General features: G+C 39.2%; 2 protein-coding genes across 2 annotated transcripts; one reads left to right on the top strand and one right to left on the bottom strand.

Annotated features, from left to right (window-relative positions):
* Positions 1 to 1,505: 1,505 nt before the first annotated feature.
* LOC128371314 (beta-crystallin A1-like) lies at positions 1,506 to 2,662 on the bottom strand. Its single transcript, XM_053331598.1, has 5 exons — positions 2,601 to 2,662; positions 2,323 to 2,441; positions 2,059 to 2,200; positions 1,817 to 1,959; positions 1,506 to 1,653 (listed from the first exon to the last, which is right to left on the bottom strand). The coding sequence occupies exons 1-5, from the start codon at positions 2,637 to 2,639 to the stop codon at positions 1,506 to 1,508; spliced, it is 591 nt and encodes a 196-aa protein (XP_053187573.1). The 5' UTR covers positions 2,640 to 2,662.
* Positions 2,663 to 7,229: 4,567 nt separating this feature from the next.
* Positions 7,230 to 22,039, top strand: unc119b (unc-119 homolog b (C. elegans)). Its single transcript, XM_053331678.1, has 5 exons — positions 7,230 to 7,853; positions 20,025 to 20,138; positions 20,267 to 20,366; positions 20,490 to 20,662; positions 21,801 to 22,039. The coding sequence occupies exons 1-5, from the start codon at positions 7,583 to 7,585 to the stop codon at positions 21,911 to 21,913; spliced, it is 771 nt and encodes a 256-aa protein (XP_053187653.1). The 5' UTR covers positions 7,230 to 7,582; the 3' UTR covers positions 21,914 to 22,039.
* The last annotated feature ends 1,025 nt before the right edge of the window (positions 22,040 to 23,064 follow it).

Here is a 23,064-nt window from a genome sequence, read left to right as displayed (position 1 = left end):
CCCTCTGGTGCATTAGTGTGAAAGCAGGAATTGATGTTGTAGTTGGTTGACGCTAATTTAAATATTTTATGCACCTGTGTAGTTGAATCAATGAGTTAATCAACTGTAAAGTAACTTGGAGGGCTGCGGTGGATTACAATCATTTTACCCTCTGAAGTATTGGGCAGCAATGGAATTACTCAAGTAAAGAGTGAATACCTCAAAAAAGTGCTAGTAAATGTACTCTATAACTATTGGAGCTTTGATGGGATCTTTTCCATCAACAGGTTGACATCTGAAGCAGGGTTTTTTTTTATATTTACAATGTTTTAGTTTTAGTCCACATACTGGGACTCATTTTAAACTTCCTTTCATACAGTATGTTACTTCTTACCTGATGTTTCAGACTGTTGGACTCCCAATTTAAACACTCTGGTTATTTATTAACTTTAAACTGGCAGTTGCCGTGGGTTTGTATTCAGAAAACACAGAAGGCCAAAATCTATTCAAATGTATGGGTTTGTATGGATATTTAACCCTTTAACATATGGTTTTCCTTTTTATTTTCCCTTAGTTTTATAGTCATTAAAATCATATTCTGAATTCTTTGTTCAAGCTCTATGAATATTAAGTAAATCCCAAGACTTCATGTTTTTATGGCTGTTCTCTTCAGTCAAATGGAAAGTTATTGAAACTAGTATCAGTTTGTTCATATTTCCCCAAAATTCATCCTAACATGTTTAACATCTCAGGAAACCCTTAAGATTTGAACTCTGAGTTTGTAAGTATTGACCCTATGACCTGTTTGTGGAGTTTAAAGAAGTTAATCCTCATTCACTCTTGACCTTTTGACCTGGGATTCACCATATACAGTAAGTTCATGTTTTGCAAGCTGATGATTATAGTTGTAAATGGTTATACAGGATGTTTGCTGGCCTGCTGCTCACTAGTGGAGGCAAAGTGTCAATAGAGAAAGAAAAAACACAGATGTGATTGAAGGACATGTCACTCGCATTGTGAATCTCTCTGCTTTTTTTGCTCATTCTCTTTATTCATCGTCTTGAACACAGGCAGTCATGAATATCACAGTAACAGCAAGACTGGTGATTGTGATCTTGATGTAGAAGACAATGACGATGGTGTGGATGATGCCATCAGTGGTGGAGATGAAAAAGAGCAAAAACTTTGAGGTGTTGTCATCTTTCTTCAGCCAACTTCAGCAGATGAGGTCTCTCTTTCGCACTGATTCAACTTTTTCAATTCGGTCATTCCTATATTCTGTCTTTCTTACATCTTTCCTTTCTTTTGTGATGTTTCTTTAAAAAAAAGCAAAAGTGCTGTGAACAACTGACACCAGTAAGCACCTGAAGTCCAGCCCGTGATCCTGCTTTGACTAGCCAGACCAGCGGAGCCGAAGAGATGGAGGTTGGGGTAGAGGAGGAAGGGAAGGGAGGATGGAAGTACGGGAGATGGGAAAGGATGAGGAAGAGGAGGAGATAAGGAAGTGTGAAGGAGATTTTCCCCTCTCAGTGCTGGATCCTCCTGATGGACTGAATCTGGGGAGTCTGGGCGTGGGAGCCAAACTCACGGTAACACTTGTACTCTCCTCCACGACAGTCACTCTCCATGATGTACTGGTGACCACGGTAGCCGGGGTACTGGTAGCACACAAAGCTGCAAGGATACAAGAACATGTTAATCAAACAAATTAACTTCAATTGTCAAGTAAACGCGATTAAGCAGTAATGTGAGTAGCTGAGTATTTTCAGGACTGTAAAGTACAGCAGAAGGTGTGTAAAGTTTCAGTTTGCAGCAAAAACCACAACAATGGACTTACGCTCCGCTCTGAACCTGCATGGAAGCAACCTCCTTGTTCATCCAGCCCATGCCCTGCAGAGAGGGGTAGTCATCGCACAGCTCAAACTGACGACCGGCCATGTTCTCATTCTCGAAGATCATCATGCGAGCCTCCTTGTGGTTCTGCAGCGAGGAAGTAAAAGGAGGTTTAGCACAATTTGGAGTGAAGCTCCGCATGAGGAAAGCTAAAGGCAGTTTAACTGGGTTGTATTTGGAACCTACAGCACAGCAGATGGGCCTGAAGGAGATCATCCTCTCAATGCGGTAGGAGTTGCTGCCACTGTAGGCCTCAAAGCGAGGGTAGTCTCCCTTCTCCAGGACAAACTGCTGGCCGCAGAAGCTGGAGTGCTCATAGCCGACCCAACTGCAAGCAGAAATAGAAGAAAACAGAAAATCAGAAACTCTTTAAACCCCACCAGAATCTAAAGAAATGCCACTCCATTTCTTGTATTTCTGCCCATGAGGAGATGTTCTTCAGATACGTACGCGCCGCACTCGACCTTCAGGGAGCGGATGTTCTCCATACCACACTCCATGATGTTCTGGCAGCTGGCGGTGAACTCCATACGCCTTCCCTGGAAGTACTCCTGATCGTACACAGTGATCTGGGGAAGACAAGGGAATGACAATGAAGATTAGGCTCATACAGTCAAGCTTTGAGTCAGTCCATGGATCAGAGACTCTTCTGTGGGGAACCATGTATTGAATTTTCTGCCCTGTGCTCACAGGTAATGTGGTGATAAATATTCTTGTCATATGCTCACCTTCCAAGGGCCCATGGGCATTGGGTTGGTCTGAGCCATTTTGTCTTTTTTTCAGTAGTACCTGTTAGGAAATAGAGACACAGTCAGGGCGGGGATGGAAGAAAACACTTAAAAACAAAGCTATATAATAATCCAAATTCAATGCTAACCTAGGTGACATTTTAGCATTTGTGTCACCAAATTTACTTCCAGGTGTTTTGCATTAGATAGTATAAGCCTATAATCTCCAGCCTCCTGATTCCTTTACTTGCTTTGTTAAAGCTTTACATTTTTAAATGACCTCCTTATTTGCTGTAAAGGTAACATGAACTCGAATTAATTAAGACTCCCTCTTGTCAGTTGTTATATTACATTAGAGGCCCATACTACATCATGTCCATAGATTTGGGAAACTGTACTGTATTTTTAACAGCTTAAACCAGACTGACCTACCCAAAATGGAGAGCTGTGTATCGCGGGGTTCCACTGAACGATCTGCAGAGAGAGTGTGTATGGGGGTATATATACACCCGTGGGTGTCAGGGGCCAGGGGGGGCATGCCTGGACTCATGTCAGCACTTTGCTTTGGACTCCATTGTTTTGTTGTGTGAGCCACAGAGGGGTTAACACAGAGACACACAGTGATTCATGCATGCACAAAGAGGCAAGGCAAGTAGCTATACCACATTACCTATGCCTAAATCTATATGTTAAGGGGAAAAAACAGTACCTTTCTCCACCAGTATGTTAAAAGGCCATTAAAGATGTATAATGTAACTTTATGTTGCTGCTGACATTTGCAAACTATTTATAGTGTTTTGTTGGGTATTAATAGAAATGATTTGCATACATAAACTATAAATAAAGGCAATCATTATTCAGTTAGTCAAATCCATAAGTTAATTACATGTAGCCAGCCAATCACATGCTTAATGCTCATTAATACACGTGTAGCATGATCAGACATCATTTTTGTTTGTTAAGACTCAGATCAATTGTTTGTCTCTGTCCTGTCTTGGCTAATTTGAAAATGCATTTCAATCTAATTTACTGAAACATGAACACTGAGCTTGATGACAGCTGGACAAAATGGATCAATGACATTATCACCGGATTTGAAATAGGAAGATGGTGGCCGTGTTGAAAATCTAATCAGACTGTTTTATTGATGTTGATAAAACATGCTGCAAATCTATGGATCTAGGAGCAAGTTTGTTGACAATAGTATGAAAGCTGAGCAGAGTTTAAACAAAATTCAAATGGCAGTAGTCTGGTGGGCATACAGAGAGATAAGCTTTTATCTGAAAGCAGCTTCTCTGAACTGTTTCACCTCCTTTGGTGCGCACCAGCTCAATGATTGTAATACTTCTACACAAGACGTGGATTAAACAAGAGTTGTGAATGGAAGTACCTTTTGTTATTTTTGGCAAACCTGTACAAGTGAATAACTCATCAATGAATGACGAGGTTAGCAAGGGGTAATGGCACACATTGAAAGGCCTCATTGGCAGGACTGGTGGCATTCTGGCATCGACTGATGAGCAGTTTTGGCAGCTTCACATTTTCAGATACTGCTGTAAATAGATTATTCTCACACAGGGAAAATATTGAGGTTATTCTATGTAAGAAGATCCAAAAGAAGAGCCAAAATAGAGTGATTCACTGGTAAATAGACTGAAACATTTTTAGCACATATTTAAATGTTAAGGCAAAATGCAGAAAGATTGAAGATTTACTGTTACACACACTCCTGTCCCAAAGCCCCTGTTCCCACTTATTTATCCTTTATTGTGTTTATTTCATTTTTTAAACTCATTTTAGCGCTATGATAATATGATCTATAATGAGTGCTTTGTTTTCATGTTTATGAGTATTTTAGAGTAGTCCAGATGCAGATAAAAAATAATGACACCTGTCAAAGAGGAAGTATATAATTATTTTTTGCATACTTATGTATTTTTACTTTATTTCCACAATCTTTACTGTGCCAAAAACTTGAAATAAAAAATCAGTCTTGAAAATTCCACTTATTTTATTTTCTGTCTGGTGGGATGACATATTGGGAATGACTGGGTCCTGCTCTTCATTAGTAAATCAAAACAAGCAAGCAAATAATTAACAAAACAGATATTGAGAGAGAGAGCAGCTGGTAGGTACATAACTGAGCCTACACCCTCCTCTCTCCTCTAGCCGCACTGAACAATACACATTTAGGAATGGCTGACTGAGGTCAGCACTTTGCCCAGACTCTCTGTCTGTGTGTGTGTGTGCACGTGTGTGTGTGTGTGTGTGTCCGCACACGTATGTGTGTGTGTGCCCATGTAATTGCCTGATTGTTTATACAACAGCAAGAGATACACGTGCATATATTCACAGTTAAAAACAGTATCACAGCTAAAATACTTCATTTCAGAAAGTGAGACGGGACATATATCTTTGTGTGTGTGTGTTTGTGTGTGTGTGTGTGTGTGTGTGTGTGTGTGTGTGTGTGTGTGTGCGTATGTGTATTTCTGCTGATGATAGCAGCCGCTTGGACATGACAAAGGGACAAGCAAACTCAGCAGACCGATGTGAAGAGCTCACACTGACCATATAGCCGACCCTCAGTGCACACACAGATATCACAGATGTCCACATAACAAAACATAATTTTCTTCTAAACATGTTTAATAGACACTAAAACCACCTGCAGAGAGAGGATCCTGCAGGGTTTCGGCCTATAGTTCCTCTCAAAGACACACATAACCACCATACATGACCTGTAAATATTTATAAAAATGAAAAATAAATAAGCTAAAACTTAACAACTCCGTTCTCATGTCTGTCTTCTAGCTTTTATACTTCATGTCTTCATGAAGTATAAAAGCTTGGAATTACATTTCTTTCTTCTTGTTGAACTTTTATAATTTGGCAAGTGATTTTTGGTCACTACTTGTTTGCATTGAGTTAAATTGCCCACTCAGGGTTAATGGCACCCATCAAAACAGCTACAGTGGAGTAACAAAGCCAGTTGTGGCTATTGGTGGAGAGCTGCCAGTTTTGTTTCTTCACCAGCTTCCCAGAAAAGGACAAATCAAAGTCAACAGCAGAGACTGGATTTGCAGTGAATACAGACTGCCTCTAGAGTGCAACATTTCCACATAAACCCATAGTCCGGGTCTATTATGATAATTAATTTAGCTCATCATCACACTCCTAATGACCTCTCAAGCTTGCTGGGGTCAATCAGTGCAGAGCCATGTGTGAGCTAATGATTTATTTAATCTCACTGAAACAGTTCTACTTTATTTTACAGCTGGTTTGCAAACTAAGTGCATTGCTTTTGTACATTTTATGTGAATCACCTTGAGCTGCATTTCATATAAAAAAACCCCAGTTTATTATTATTATAATTATTATTTTATTAGTGATGTCACTGAAAAGGGAGATTCAAGAATGGCTCCTAGATCCTGCTCATGAACCATTTTAACTGGTTATTCTGGTTTTACAGCTGCTGTTGACTGCAGTGTTTTGGCTCCGCTATCATCATGCACAGCACCACTGCAGGGCTGAGATGGATGGTCATGTGTGACCATCTCCTGTGACTCATACAGAGACTTTACATGCATCACTAGAGAGCGTAAGGGAGACTAAATCAGGATAAAACCCCTCACAGAATTGTTTCTCCCTCCTCTCCAACTGTGTTACAATGACCTGACATCTGTTTGTCATCCCATGATTTATTTTTCCACACAGTAAACATACTTCATATGCAGTTAAGTTGGTTTTCAGTATGCTGTAAATTTGAAATCTGGACAAAATGCAGCTAATGAGCAAAGCATCTACCAAACTAAATTATCAGACTAATGCATTTGGTGTATGGAGTAGACCTACAACCCTTGATACATTTCTCTTTTAGGAGTACAGTTTTGACAGAAGCAGTGATGCAAGAGGTAGTCAGATTTGCTTAAGTTAAAGTAGCACTAATAGACAGTAACAATACTCCATCACAAGTAAAATTCAAGCATTAATAAGGATTATCAGCAAAAAGGACTTAAAATATCAAAAGTACTTGTACTGCAGACTGACTCCTCTCATTGTTATTATTAGTGATGTATGACCATGTAAGCAGTACTTTGATGTTGGTAGTTTAATCTATAGCAAGGCATCATATTTAATAAACTTGTGTACTGTTAGTAAAATCTGAACTGCAATGAGAGACTGTAAAACAAACAGTTCACTCCGAAATGGTGTGGAGTATAAAGTACTGTAGCATAAAATGAAAATACTCAAGTGTATTTATTACCTCATCAGTATAGTTCTTGAGTAAATGTACCCATATACTTTCCAGCACTGAAAAGGAATAGGCAAAAGTGGCATACAAGAAACATAACAAATACTAAAGGCACTGTGACTTCGCCCTTGCCACAAACTACAAGTTATTTTCAGTATTAAGTGTTTAACTGTATTTTTCACAGATTTTAGTGTACTTAATAGAAAAAACACAAACATTGCAAAATGGGTGGTGTTATGCTATTGTTGGGCGGTTTGTCATCTTGGTCGGTGTGCGTAATAGCGCATTTGTGGGTTGCAGTGCAGAATGTGCGCAGAAGCACCATCCGCTGCCTGTCAGCCTCACAGGACACTGTTGAGGGGAGACGTCCCCCCCCTCCTTAACAGCGACGGCCATCTGCCGCCTCTTTTTCAATTTGAAAGCCAGCAGATTATTTCCCACAGATTCACAGCTCCACTTAACACAGCCGAAATACCGTCTCGAAAGGGCAGCTGCGCAGAACGGAGCCCGCTCTCTCATCTTGCGCTCAGCCAACGAGGGTCGGGGCCGTTTGCATGCAGCCCGTCTGCGGAGACAGACTGCAGGCTCATAAAGACGAAGCGGATTTGAATTAAGCACCAGATAACAGACAGCAACTGTGCATCCTTCGGAGAGGGAGGGAGAGAGGGAGGCAACTGTTTTGTATCTTGGAAGCCCTGGGTTAGGAGAGGGGGAGGAGGAGGAGTGGAGAATGAGCTATTCTTGTACCAGCAGAGGCAACAGCCAGGACCCATCAAGCGCTAAGAAGCCTGCCGGTAATAATCCAGGCAGAGATACCGGAGGCACAGACAGCAGCACTGACCGCAGCAGTAACGGCAGCCCGAAACAAACGGCGGCGATGAAAGTGAAGAAAGGCTGCAACTCGACCGACGTGGGGGTCCCGCTGACCATGGAGGAGGACCTACTCGGCAGTACGGGGATCACTCCGGAGGATGTTCTGGGGTTGCAGAAGATCACAGAGAGTAAGTTTGCTGCTGTCGGTTGTTGAGTAAGAGAAGAGGAGACATGTGTTAAAATGTCACAGCTCCTATATGAATCATGAAGCTATGGCGTCATCATAGTGTCCCCTCATTTATGTAATCTATATAGGCCCTATTCAAACACATTATAATGCATCATTGGAGCTCCCTCTCTCCCCATAGAGGTGTTGCCAACCTGTCTGCAGTTGTTCATTAAAGCTCCTCATGTAAGTAGCCCTGTGACCCGTGGAGGTTAAGTTCAGCACACAGTTATGCAGAGGTGGATGAGTGAAATAAGTGCTGGTTGACATATTTGATGCAGCAGTTTCCAAATGCAGCTGAACATGCATGACTTAAACTTCACCCTCTTAAATGACATCATCCCTTGCATGTCTTCATCATCTGGATTATTCTGTAGGTGCTCAGGTGGCCGAGGGGGAGCCCCTTAAAGCAGCCTGTACTCCTACTATGCATTAGTTCTTGTCTAGTTCAGATGTTTCAGATGTTTTCACCTTTCTGTTTCATTCCTCCCCAGAGAACTCAAAACACCCAGGCAACGTGTGCGTTGCATATGCAGCAGTCGCTGCTCGTGTGTTGTCTAAAATTAAGAATTTTCTGTGAGATATGATTGAAAGGAGATCTCTGACTCAGTTGAAAATGTGGAGAAAGTGTTTTAGTTTGAGTTTTACAGCCAGGTAGCTTTGGATTTAAAGTAACCTCAGCAGGAACAATGTATTCATCAGCAGGAGAGATATGTCAGAGGAGAGACCTGCAGATTGCACACCTAACATCCAAAATGTTGGTCTTTTTAAATATTAGTTGCTTTCTAAACACATGATTTAAAACTTTTTGTGCATATCTAACAAATCAATATTTAGGCGCACTGTATGCCGCCTTTAAACACAAGTAGAGCTGCTTATTCACTCATAAACAAACCACTTTAATTAATATTTTCAAGGCAAAGATACTTTTCTTCCACTTGTGACATTTTTGATTACCACACTTGTCTTTTAAAAGACCTGAAACATTTTTTCATTTGTATATTCATGTATAACAATGAAAATGAAGATGATTATATAGCGTATTGCTTAATGCGTTTGGTTTTTAATTATGTCACAACTCTAAATCTCAAACAAGCTTCTTATATAAAGAAACAACAGCCAGGAAGCTCTTATGTACACAGGAGCTTCTTCATTTATCACCAACTCAGGTCTTAAAACAGCAGTTAGCTAACAGGTGGCCAGCAGGATGTCTGACTATTTAAAGGCCTGTAGCTAAAAAGCTTACTTACACAATACGGTTACATTAGCTGTTACGGTGCATACTGAGTGTGATAACATGCAAACATGTTGTCCGACATGAGCCAATAAAACGGTCATGATCTTCTCCAAGGTGTTTTTATTAGGTTTTTGGACATTTAAACTGACTTTATTTACATGTATTGGTGTTCACATATCTGTCATGATGTTTGCTGAACACAGTTCCTCATGTAAATGTGAGATGCCATAAGTGGAACAATGAGTGCTTGTCTTTGTAGTCTCTTTAAACTATTTGTCAAATCACATTTTTCTGGTCCCTTGTCCTCTTTTTCCATATTTTTTTATAAATCTTTCGTGTAGCTCAACACAATGCAGGATGCATCAGATCCTACATAATCACAGCTTGTTGAGTTTAGTAAGAGGAAGTGCACTGGGAACATCCTTTGGCTCAGCTTGTCCTCCCACTTTTACTGATGGTCACTGTTTTTTCTGTGATTGTTCCAGTCTGTTATGAAGGACAAGAGAATATGCATGTGTTAGTGTCTATCTTTGTGTTTTTATGTGTAAGGCAGCTGTTGGTGATCCCCATGAGTGAGTCTTTGTGGGGATTGTCATGCAGCTCAGCACTGACACGTCTGGGAGTACCGTAATGATCCGGTCTCCCACGCTGGACCCTATTATGGTCTTGGAAACTCGCACTTTCCCTTCTCCCAGCGTCATCGCTGGAGGCAAGAAGAGGCATGTGTGAATCACCACAGCAACATGGATATACACTTGAATCACTACGGCAACATGAAGCATCTCCCCTTGGTTACAGCCAGCGGAGCGTGCATCTCTGGCCTGTTCTCCCACACACTTCTTCCTATACTTCCCCGTTCTTTCTTTCCCCTTGTCGGCTCCGCTGTTTAATAGTGAAGTTCTTCTGTCACTGGACACACATATAGACAAATATACACACATACATCTGCATGACACAGTTACTGGCAGACAAACAAAGCAGGAGAGATTCTGAGCACTCTTTCTGTTGCTTTGTGACTTGTCTGCTGTTTCTTGCTGCTGGTGAACGTTCTCAAGTGGCTGAAATTGATTCCCTCTCTAAGTGGCATGATGCACAACTGACAACACTAAGCACAGCTCAGACAGACTAGACATTTTTTTTATTACTCAGTAGTTGTTTGAACCTACTCGTAGCACAGATGTTTCAGCATCACAGGAGAGGACATTTGTGTCAAAAACACTCCCAGAAAAGTGACTTTCACATAGCATAAAGTTGCCACTAATTATTCCGTGCTCCATCCATCTGGTAATCAAAGCAAGCTGCTGAGATTAATTAAGATTTGCATAGACAGAACAGGCTCTCTGCTCAGTTGACTGATCTGATCCAAACTGATGTTCTTAACTGAATCTTAATCTGCTGCATCACTACAACCCAAGAAAGGCTCCTCTGCAGACACCAGGATTGTGTTTTGGTCCTCTTAGGTCTGTAATTATATGTTATTGTCAGTACAATCATATTTTCCAATTAACCAATTTTAAGAAATTATTAGCTCTAAGAAATTAGAGACAGAATTTCTTGTTTTGATATTCAACTCACAAGCTATAAATTCATTTTTTTAAACTTCTTGGTACTGCTTTTTTTTTAGATAAACAAATATTTTTAATAAGGTCACTTACAAAGCAGAAGTTATTTTACAGTTAGCTTTGGTTAGTGCCGAGCTAAGTTCAATGTTTATGAGAAATGAGTCTGAGAACTACCAGAAATGATCTGCCTGTGTTAAACTCAGTCATGGTCAGTCACACCAACGAACTTCACTGGTGGAGTTTCACAACTTTAAACCTCATTTCCTGTTCATCTTAGAGAGGAGAAACCGTGGTGTGACTTGTTTTTGTGTAAACCCAGTGACAGAAGTGTTCACATAGACACGACCGAGGCGACTCTTTGAGCTGGGTTGTGACCTTGTAGTCTTTGGTGTGAAAGCAAAGTGATCATCTGTAAGCATTCAGGGCTCACATAACCCATTTAGGCTTGTACTCTTTTAGCAGTGTATTGATGAATATCTGATGCCATTCAATGCTCTGTGCTATTAAATAGGGTAGCAGGTGATGAAAACAGGCCACTTTTACTTGCTTGTGAAGATCACTGTAACATGACACAGATGGCTTGTACAGCAGATGTCCCCCCATGTTTCATTAAACAACAAAATATCCACACTTTTGGCCTGATGTGACTGTTTCTCATAGAGTTTTTTTTACACATATCTACTTAATCATGTCAACAGAAAGTAGCTACTCGCCTGATGTCATGACAGTGAAGCTGTAAGTTTTGTGAAATCAAATGTGATACGTTCATACTGTGTCGAGTTCTACGATAAACTTCCACCAAACCAGTCTCAGGCTTTCCTCCTTCCCTTGTCTCCCCATCCTGTCTTCTTTTAACTGTCCCAAATTTTGAGATCGTCTCCATTTTTGCCTCAGCACTGTGTTGGATGACGTTGTGGCCAGTAACACACAGCTCAGGTCAGTAAGGCAGGGACAAGATGTGTTACTAATCCTACATGATATCAAACTTCACCACGGGTCACAATGTTTAGGAGAGATAATTGTTATGTATTGTGTCCGCTTTATATTAAGTAGTATCTGACAAGACACTTTGGTATTAAAAATTAAAGTTTTCATGCATATAGTTTATACTTGACTTTCTTATTACTAACGCCTTAATATTATTAACTTGCTGTTTTCAAATAAGGAAAAGACCAAAAAGAAAGTAAGTCAACTTGCAAGAGAAGATCTGCTTGTTTAACAGTTGATAAGGACATGAATGCAACATTTCTTACATTTTATTGTATTATTTGGTGCTACAACAAGGAATAGAAGTGCCACTGCTGGTATATTTGCAAAGGCAGAGGATTGAGACTTAAAACTCATCATCCTCAAGCACAGTCCTGCTGAAACATGCAGCAAGTTTTGTGAAAACAAGACTAAGAGTCTTGTTAGCAGCTCTGCATCTGCATTGAGGCACAGTGGTGCTTTGCTAAATGCTAACGTCAGCATGCTAACATGTTCACAATGACAAGTTCAAGCTTGTCATTTTAGCAGAATAAACACAAGTCACTTATGACAGTGGTAGGCAAATAGTGGCTCATAGGCCAAATTTGGCCTTCCAAACAAAAATATTTGGCCCCCTTATGAAAGTTTTGTTTTGACTTTCATTGTTTACATCACAACTTGCAGATTTTTTCACAAATACTCTGTAGATAAAATAAATACAATGCTCATGTAAATCCCAGTGAAACTAATTGAACTAAAATAACTGCATCCACACCAGGAGATGCCTTGAAACTGGTTGTACTGTGCTGTTTGAACAGGGCATGGTCTACATGTTCCTCACAAACACAAATAGGTGGCAGTCAAACAGAAAAGGCATGTTGGTGCAACAACAACAGTACTTTCAATCAACCATAAACAAAGCAGGCCGTGATAATTCTTTGTTTCAGATGAGGCTAATTTGATAAGTGAACATTTGACCTGATGATGGTGCTGTAGGACAAATCAGGGACCACCAAAGACAGAACAATTCATGCTGAGGGGGATATGAATGACTGTATCAAATTTTAATGCAATATTTCACCCATAAAACAAATAAAGTATCTTGTCCTCATGGTGGTGGTAGAGGAAATGTCAGGGGATCACCAAAGCTGATGGGTTACTTTGTCTGAGGACCATGAATGTCTGCACAAAATTTCAGATGGCAATCATGTAATGCTTGTTATTTCAGTTTGGACAAAATAGAGGACAAACCAACAGACTACTATCCCTGTCGCCAGCTAATAAGTGACTGTAGAAAATCTAACTTGTGTTGATCCAGATAAATAGTAAAGTTAGTACATAAATGAATCTGCAGATGTTTGACAAATGCTTTAATCTTTCAAATGCCAAATTGCAAACTAAAAAAAAATTATGAAATGGCTTTTTTCAGGCATATTTCTTGTTGAAATAGGAAGTTACACAATCACAAGAGAGAGATACGGCTCATTCAAGAATTGCAAGCACTTCATCTACCCCAGTTTCACAGCCATGGTTACCATCCTTACTGCACTCCTGCATCTTTCCATCCTTGTCTCCCTCCCCCCTCGCAGCCTCAACCCTGCCCCCTCCCTCCTGTGATTAGTTGGATTTGCCTTCATATGAGAAACTAAACCGGATTAATGTGAGCTTTGTTGGGCCTTATTGCTTTCCTCCTCCCACCAAACCAGTGGATCCCCCCTTCACCAAAACAGACCAAAGTGGTCACTGTCATCATCGCTCTGTTTCACTGTAACATCCTGCAGGTGCACGGGCAGACAGTGGATGTGTTTTTACATATTCTGCAGAGCTCGGTCGATGCTGAAATTTGAGAGCTAAAAATGGCATCATGTTTGAGAAAATAATATATTAGCTGATATTATTATTATTATTATTATTATTATTATTTTATTTATTTATTTTTTTACATCATAAGGAAACACATTGGCAAAGCTTTCTCTTTAAGTACTGAAGAAATCTGGTTTTCATAAGTAAAAACAAAAATGTTCCGACCTTCTGGATAAGCAGGGATAGATGAAAAAAACAACAATAAAACTGAATACAATGAAAATAGGAAATTTAAAATAGTAGAATATAGTCAAGCATATATAAAAACACAGCTAATAACACATTTTTTCACTTTTGGTGGGTTTATTTGTTTGTACTTTAGATAAATGTAAAAACTGTACACTAAATACTGTAAATTCTGATGTGTTAAACACCATCCTATACTGTATATGTAGTTTCAATACATTTTAAACAATATTCTTTATTATTTTAAGACATCCTGGAACTTGATTTTTTCTTTTTCCTTCTGACTGTTCACCAGCGTGTTTTTGTCAGTGGCATGTTGGATTGAGAAGTACTGTGTGTGCGTGTGTTTGTCAATTAGAAAATAACTGTGTGTTCGTGAACTGAAATCTGACTTGTTACTTTAAGCTGTGACCGACGCTGTGAGATGTGCAGTAGATAAAATATGTGGTTTCCATGCCAACAGGACCAACGGCACAAAGCCAGAGGTGGGGGCAGAGGTCCAGGAGTGGGTTATGGGAGCTGGCAGTAATGTATGTGGTTGAGATACACTCAACAGGGCTGAAGAGAAGCTTACAGCTCATATGGGATAAATGTAGTTGTTTATACCTGGAAAAAATAACCAGCAGCTGAAACAAACCTGAGAGTAAACAAGAACACAAGAACATTTTCATATTCTTATCATAAATTGCTCACTTTTTTGTGAGCGTTCACCAAACTCTCTTAACTGCGCAAACATTTTCGAAACACTTTTCCAAACTTTTCCAAACTTTTCCAAACTAGCTTTGTCACTGTCCTCAAATCTCTATATCAGACTCTTTGTCCATGCCCATGTTCCTGCTCCATTTGTGGGGATTTCATTCATAAAAACATCACATCAAAGAACACTTTAGCAGTGTTAATTGTGATGTTAGGGTACATGAAAAAATGGAAAATATCACTACAGTTGTCTCCTCTGTCTGATCACAGTGTTACCCTGAAAGAAGGAATACTTTGAATATAAGTGACAGTGGTGAATCAGTATTGTGAGTTCAGTTAAACAGTGTTTTACATGTACTCAACATTTCTAAAAAGCTCAAGTGAAACAAGTCTTTACCTCTGTGGAGAGTTTGTAAAATGACTCATAAGACAAAACTGGTGAACTTGAGGAAGAAATCTGCTCAGCTGTGTTTGATCCTCTTCTCTTCCCTCCTCCATCAATCACACTCATCTGTTTCTGGAGCTAATCTTACATGATTCCTGCTTTAAAATGTTCTCATCTTTGCTAGAGAGCTATGTTGCACTCACATATGTTATGTGAGCAACCATGTAATAAGCTATAAGAGTACATAGCGCAGTACAAAGAGACTTCATTTAGGCATGGCACAATTTCAACAGGTTATTTTTTGCTAAATATTGAGATCACATAATTATTAATCACTTTTTTTCTCAGTTTTAGAAATATATGAAATGCACTGAAACATTTTAATGGTCAGATTTTACTAATTTCCACAAAAGATAGATTGGTTTTAGATTGATTGAGCATTTTCGTTTAAACGGATTTTCACCCCAAAACTCATTTTTACAAAAATAAGGAAAACTAATCATTCCAAACTGACTGAAACTGCCTTCAGTTTTGTATTGTACAGTACTTAATAAACTCACAGTATAAATAAAACTTGAAGCAATCACTTATGCACACAGTCTGGTTTAATTAAATGTGGAAGCCAAAACCTTTTATATCATTGAATGTGTATCCTAACTTGCAGGCTGGTGAAAACTTCCTGTGAGGATGGACCCTGAGTGAAGTTGCTCATCCTCAAGTGGGACAGACTGATCTAGATCCCATTATCAGTGTCAGCTGTAATTTTCATCAGCATGCATGTTGTGTTTATAAGCCTTTAATATGGTTTCATGTGTTAGTGATCTTAAACCCTCATACTGGAAGCTTCCTAAGATCTGTCCTGTCCTAACGTTATCTGGGTGCTAAAATGAGACCAGAAAAGTTTATTTTGGCTAAATGTAGGTCATATAAATACAGTACCTGTTGAACTGCATACCCGACCTAGTCTGGTTGTAACCTGGTGACACATCTGCAGTGACAGGACAGGCAGGATATCAGCTGATTGATTCAAAGCATAAAAAGCTTCATATTTCTGATAAACAGCACTTCTCTTGCTCTCTCAGTGTGTGCTTTGAGTTCACTTCATTTTATTACATATTAGCTACTAATAGTCAACCCAAACTAATAGTCAGTTACTCCAGATGGTCCCAAAGTGTGGCAGTATCATTGGCTTTATCATTCAAATCAATTCAATATCATTAAAGTTTTAATCTTTAAGATTTCAATCCTGGTTGATTTGACAACACACAGTTACTAGTGGCATAAGTGAGGTTTACTGTATATTCCTGTAACTGTTTACAGCCATACAAACATAAGTTGTTTTAATCAAGAAGTCAGACAGTAATAATCGCTGCTACAATTTATTTTTATGCTGCACACTGAGTAGCTTTTCCCACAGCAGCAGGGAGTTTCCTTAATGAGATGTTGGAGGTGCAGCTTGTAGAGAGCTCTTTATTTATTATGTAGTAGAAAAAGTAACATTCGGAAATCACTTGTTCTATTTTCACACTTTCAACTATTATAGAGATATTATAGGTTCCCAAAAATGTCAAGTTATGTAAAGCAATATCATTGTGTTGTATTGGAGGCGCTATTCATAAGTGGCAGCTAAACTATGTAATTATAAAATATAGGATCTGGACATATTTGTCCCATGACGAGGACATGAAATCTAAAGTGGTTGGTTAGGTAAGTTTTATTTTTCTGATCATTTACAAAAAAATTCACAATAATTTCCATGAATAATTTCTTGATCAGATGTTCATGCAAACAAAACTATAATATAAACAAAACAAAGATAAGAGAAAGTTATAAGAAGTTATAAGATATATAAACAAAACAATTAATATATCATCATTCTCTCCTCATCCCTGTCTGTTTCTCTTAGAAATTATTCAATCTCTCTAATTATTCTCTTTTGTTTTCTTTGACTGAAAAAAAAGGTATAGACTGAAGCCTAAGCCTATTTTGTCTACCCTTTTTTAAAACTTCAGTATTTTGTTAATATATGCTGATGTTTAAGTTTGAAGAAGTGCTTTGCAGATGAGCTTCCTGTATTTCTACAAAGTCTGACCACAGCTGAGTTCACACTTGGCTTCAGTCAGTTATCCTCATATGGCTGTTTGTCAATGTATGTGTGTGTGCGCATGTGTGTGTGTTTTAAATTAACAACGAGCACCTCAGCTTTGGTGAGACAAAGTGAGAGCACACACACAATAAACTCATTGTCTCTTATTCAAACATGTTGTCCTCATGGGACTTCATTAGGAGGCTCAAAGGTAACTATTAGCACTTGGTTAGCAAAAGGAAGAGGACAACACCAGCTGTGGTACAGTTGATTATATATATGTGCAGATGTACCTTCTGCATGCATGCGCACACATACACAGACACACACACACATACACACACACACACACACAGACATAATAATAATATGTTATTTATAATAATAATGCGTTGTCTGTTTGTGTGTACATGGGGACAATGTGTGAATCTGCAGGTGTTGTACAGCAGTAAATGGAGCGCTGCTATGCGTGAGCTGATAGAAGAGCCGACCTCAGCATTCAGACTGATAGAAGAGCAAAGGCATCTCAGCGTCAGCCTGAATAACATCAGCTCTGACAGGAACACTCACCTTATACAGTAAACCGAGTTGACAACATGTTGTGACTTGCGGGTACAGTTCGACTTCTGGGGATGCTCCAGCATGAATACATAAATATGAAAAATAACATGCAGGGAGCATCGTGAATAATCCTCCTGAGGGGATTAAAAAAAAGAGCAGGACCAAAGCCAGAGGCTGACATCTCTTATCAACTAACAATACATGCTCCTGACCTTCATCTTGTTTTATTTACATTTCACATTTAGAAACCCTGGTGATTTGTTAACAAGGAGTACACATTACTGGAATGTTTACTGGTTATCTGATCATTTTACAGATTGTTGTAGTGCCACCATGTTTTTAAGAAGTGTCCAGCAGGAGTTTGTATCTGTAATGAATGTGTCATAAACATACCACTTTGTTAGTAAATGTGTCTAAACAATACACAGTTTCCAGGAGTCACTGGAGGAGATGATTGCTGTACATTTATTACATGTATAACACAGTCAGAAGTATTTGTTCCTCCGTTTTCTTTGCAGCAGGTGAACCCTTAAAAGATTTTTTGTAAAATATTATTTTTGAAGATTTCCGTCATCTCTGAGCTAGCAGACAGTCCCCCAAGATAACTGACCGGTCAACATCCATCATCATATCAGGGACAACAGTCATATCTTGGCACACCCTCTGATAATTTACTGGCTGCACTGATGTTTTAAACATGAGATATAATTCCTCTTGGAAGATACATTTTGAATTCCAATCTAATGTTTGTTGCTGTTGAACTTAAGACTCATATTTGTATTTAGAATAGACCATCCTGTTAGTCAACAGGTGAACAGGTTGTATTGAAGGATTTTAATAGTGCGGTTGGTTTACAGCAGTCCTATTCACTGCTTGTTGTCACATTATCAACCGTCATGAATGCAGTTCACAGTTGGGAGCTGATGGTAACATCTGGAAATATCATGTTGTTGTTGTTTTGATAGTGAGAAGCTGTTGCTGTCGATTGGCGATGAATACACAGCTGGTGGCCTGTCAGAGCTGATATCGTTAGCCATTAAATTGTCTGTGTCTGTACTGATGGACGGCCCTGCCGCCGCTATGTTACTGTTGTCTCTGAGAAAACAGATGTTGGCCATCAACAGAAACAGCAGAACATGAAGAGACATCTGCAGATCTATTAACATCACATATGAAGCTAATAGATGGACATGGATGTAAATGTACATGTTTATTGATCTGTTAAACGTTCAGCATCTTCACTCATGGCTGCTCAGGTGCTCGGACCTGCAGTGATCCACTCTCACATCCCCAAAACAATGTTATCTCTTTTAAATATATTTCATTCACTGACATCATGTGATCATTGCAGTTGTGAGTTGGGGGGCAGCAGGCCTCAGCAGAGGTGATGGAGAGACATTGCAGTTACCCATGCTGGCCAGTGGTATCATTGGATGGAACAGGAAGTGTCTGCTCTGCTGGGGAACGCTAATAAGCACTGACACTGCCTGGTGAGGGCAGGAAGGATTAGAGGAATAAAAATAACTCTCCTCTCTTTCTTAGTGGGTGCATGTGTGTGCCTGCATCGTTATGTTTGTAAAGAAACTGCTCCTCCAACACATTTTTACTGATATTTAGACACTTAAAATGGTGGAAGTGAGATTATTTGACACCACAGTAAACATGACTGAAGTTTTAGTATTTGAATGTGGTTTTGGTTCTTTGCATATGTGTTTTATTTTCAAATGCACATTTTTGGTATAACCAGGAACAGTTTTACTTAAGAGATTTTCTTGTTAGTGTGGTTTACTCTCAGTATTGTAAAATGCAAAGCAGTTCTTGACTTGACTTTGGTGAAACCAGTTTTTTTAAAGTTGTAATACATGAATTCAGCCACTAGATGTCACACTATAGCATGCATTGTTTACTCAATAAAGTTGGAAAAAAAAGAAGTGATCCCACGAAACTCAGATCAAACTGTCTATCTCAGCAGTGCTGATCAAATATGGATCAGGATTCTGTTCTCATCACCGATTTCAAATGTTTTCAGAAACATAATTTAGTGATGTGTTCAGCTGTAATTTGAGAGAGTTTGTGACATGGCGACCATCTTAGAAAGAGACATGGAGGACACAAAGGGACTCACATGCACTAACATGCAGGGTTAAAAAGAAAAGAAAACACACAAAGTGGCGGTTTGACTTAATTCACTGCTCTGGTCACCGTTACTTCACTGTATCCTTGCATAGGAAATAGCTTGTGAGGCTGAATGCCATTTATTGCACCTTTAAAACAATGAATTATATTTGCTTGCAGTGTTTACTCAATGTTAAACCAGCATTATACCCAATATTTGTTTTGTTCATTTGTCAGATATTTTAATTTTTTAAAGCTTTATATGTACAATATTTGTCAGCAGCAGATGTTTGTTTTTTGATAGTACCTCTGGGGGGCACCACACTTTGAAATCTTCAAATACTACATGTTGTGGATTTAAAAGAAGAGATCTGGGTCTATTCTCAGCAATTAAATCAGATAATTAATCATTCTAACCTCCAGTAAATAAAAATGGTTTCAGTCTCTGACACTGTCTCTCACTTTTTCTGTCTCAGATTATCTCTGCAACCCGGACGAGAACGTGTACAACATCGACTTCACCAGGTTCAAGATCAGAGACATGGAGACGGGCACAGTGCTGTTTGAGATCACCAAGCCTCCGTCCTTAGGCGAGTCACTGAACTACACTGTGGATTTGAACCTTTACTAATGCATGAACATTTATTATAAAGCAGCTTTGTATCTGCAGTCTTCACTCACATCCACTATTATTTAATTTAACTGATCCTCTCTGTAGACAAAGCTGGGGAGAAGAGGGACATTGACCCAAACGCTGGCCGGTTTGTCCGCTACCAGTTCACCCCTGCTTTTCTCCGCCTGCGGCAAGTTGGAGCCACGTAAGTGTGAATCTTTATTTAAAAGGATGTAGTCACCAGCAGGTATATTACCATATGTGTTTGTCTGTTTCTGTCTTTCGTGCTCACTTTTTTCTCTGTCTCTGTTTTTCTTTGTCCCTTCAGCGTTGAATTCACAGTCGGAGACATGCCGATAGAAAACTTCAGGATGATTGAGAGACATTATTTCAGAGAGAAGTTGCTCAAGAGCTTTGACTTCGAGTTCGGCTTCTGCATGCCCAGCAGCAAGAACACCTGTGAGCACATCTACGAATTCCCGCCTCTGTCTGAGGACATTAGTAAGTCTACACAGATGCAAACACACACACAGCTCTAGAAAACATACAATGGGAGGTCTTGTGGTTCAGACAGCATGCATCCTATACAATACCAATGCTGTTATTGGCAACTCATTCTGTGTGTGGTCATAGTTACTTTTTCCTTTACACAATGCATTATTCACCAGTGTTTTTAGCTGATAGTGTCTAGATTCGGGTCAGAGGTTTCCAGTTTCTTCATATATAGGGTTAGGGTGTGCAAGATTTAGTGGCATCTAGTGGTGAGGTGAAAAATTGCAGCCAACTGTATAAACCACCCCTCGCCCCAACCTTGGGTAGCCCTCTGTAGATCCAATGTTTGGTTTGTCTGTTCTGGGCTACTGTAGAAACATGGTGTGCTTTGAAAGCGGACCCACTCCCTCTGTAACTAGGCTCCCTCCATAGCTTACATTGTAAATTCATAATGGGGCGGCTCCTCTGTTCAGTATGAACAGGAGGAATTACTACACCTCTTTCAGTCTTCATTTGGGTTTTCTTTTTATAGTAATTTAATGTTCTGCTCTCTTGATGTTTCACTTACATGTTATTCCTTTTTCTCTCCTCACATGAATTATCTGTGTGTAAATAGCTGAACCAAATAGATTATTAATCTAACGCTAGGTTTCCAAACCTTTTTGACCATACTAGTGACCTTTTATCCCAGATTATGGTTTTAGTGTTGACATGAATTATGGTCGGCAGGGCTGCAATTGAGGATTGTTTTCATTATTGATTAATCTGCCGATTTCATTTCTGAGTAACTGTTTAATCTGTAAACTACTAAATTTTACAGCCTAACAGTTAAAAACTCAAATATATTCACTTCACAAGGATATTAAACAGAGAGGAGCAGCAAATCATCACATTTCAGAAACTGGAGCCAGAGATATTTGACTTGAAACAAATGATTTAAAAAGTTTGATGACTTTTTTGTTGATCAACTAATTAATGAATCGACTTATTGTTTTAACACTAATGACCTGCTCAACACATTTATTTCTCAATTTGAAGGATTTTTATAGCCCTGAAGTAATGAAAATATCTCTTATTTCACAAGACAAATTTCAAAACATTTGAACGAGTGCTCTAACAGTAGTGATGTTTTTGTTTGTGCTCACAGTCAGAGAAATGGTCCTGCACCCATACGAGACGCAGTCCGACAGCTTCTACTTTGTGGACAATAAGCTGGTGATGCACAACAAGGCGGATTACTCCTACAATGGTGGAACGTAAAGACAAGAGACCATCAGGAGAGACAGGTGGATGTATGGACTGGCCTGAGGGACGATCAGAGCACACTGGTGTGTGGTGTTAGCATCCTGTCAATCCAGTAGTCTCTCTCTCTCTTTCTTCTTCTCTCTTTCTCCCGCTGATCAGCAGTGGTCCTGCTCATCATGAGAACCATCCAGAAAACGCCCGTACAGATGTGTCAGTTACTGTCTGTGTGTGTGTGTGTGTGTGTGTAAGCATATAGAGGTTTGTGTGTACATGTTAAAGCCTAAAAACAACACACACAAACACACACCGTCTGCAGAGTGGTGTGGTACTGCTGTAACACAGTTTGTAACATGATAAACCAGCAAATAAGAAACTTTTAGGATGGTTTGTGCTCTTTAGCCACGTTGTAGAGTAAAAAAGAAAAACTCCTTATGTCATTCCTACATGTTAGGGTTTAGGAGGAAATCTAGCATCTAAAAAAGAGTGTTTTTAGGATTTAAATTACAGTTTTGGGAAATAATTTCACTGATAATATGAGTGTATGTGTGCGTGTGTGTGTGTGTGCTTTTTTTGAGTGTGTGTTTGTGTTTTTGTGCTTTGTATGTTTGTCTGTGTGTCGAGAGATAGATACGTTGAACATTAATCGTCAAATGGATTTCCAAAACCTAAAATATTAGGACATTTTCTACACAGTTAGGCAGTAGTTAGTAATTTTGAATTTAAACTATTTCCTGTTTCCCTTCGTTCCTGATTTTTTTTTCTTGAGTCATGTGATGTGTATTAACTGTAGGACGTATGTGTTTATTGTCTTTGCTCAAAGCACAACATCCTTACAGAGCCAACAATGAGGAAACATGTAAAGGTGAGCTGATCATGTATGACATAATTTGTCATCTGTGTACCAACCCACTTTTCCAGCCTCGTGTGTGGCTTTGTTTAGGTGATAAATAAGTTGTGAAAAACTTTGCTAAGTTGCACAGTGTGTCCCCGAGTAAAAGTTATTTTGTTTGGAAACTCTTAATAAGAGAAGAAAAGGTAAAGTTGGAATTGTAAAAGTTATTTTTTTAGTCGAAAATGTGATGCAAAAAGGATGTTCAAGGGAGATTCGGGGGAATGTAGCAGAAGTCATTTTATCAACAAATCACCCTGAAATCTTACATTTTCTC

The sequence above is a fragment of the Scomber japonicus genome, chromosome 13, assembly GCF_027409825.1.
Source record: "Scomber japonicus isolate fScoJap1 chromosome 13, fScoJap1.pri, whole genome shotgun sequence".
Classification (NCBI taxonomy): Eukaryota; Metazoa; Chordata; class Actinopteri; order Scombriformes; family Scombridae; genus Scomber; species Scomber japonicus.
This window is presented reverse-complemented; position numbering and strand designations above follow the sequence as displayed.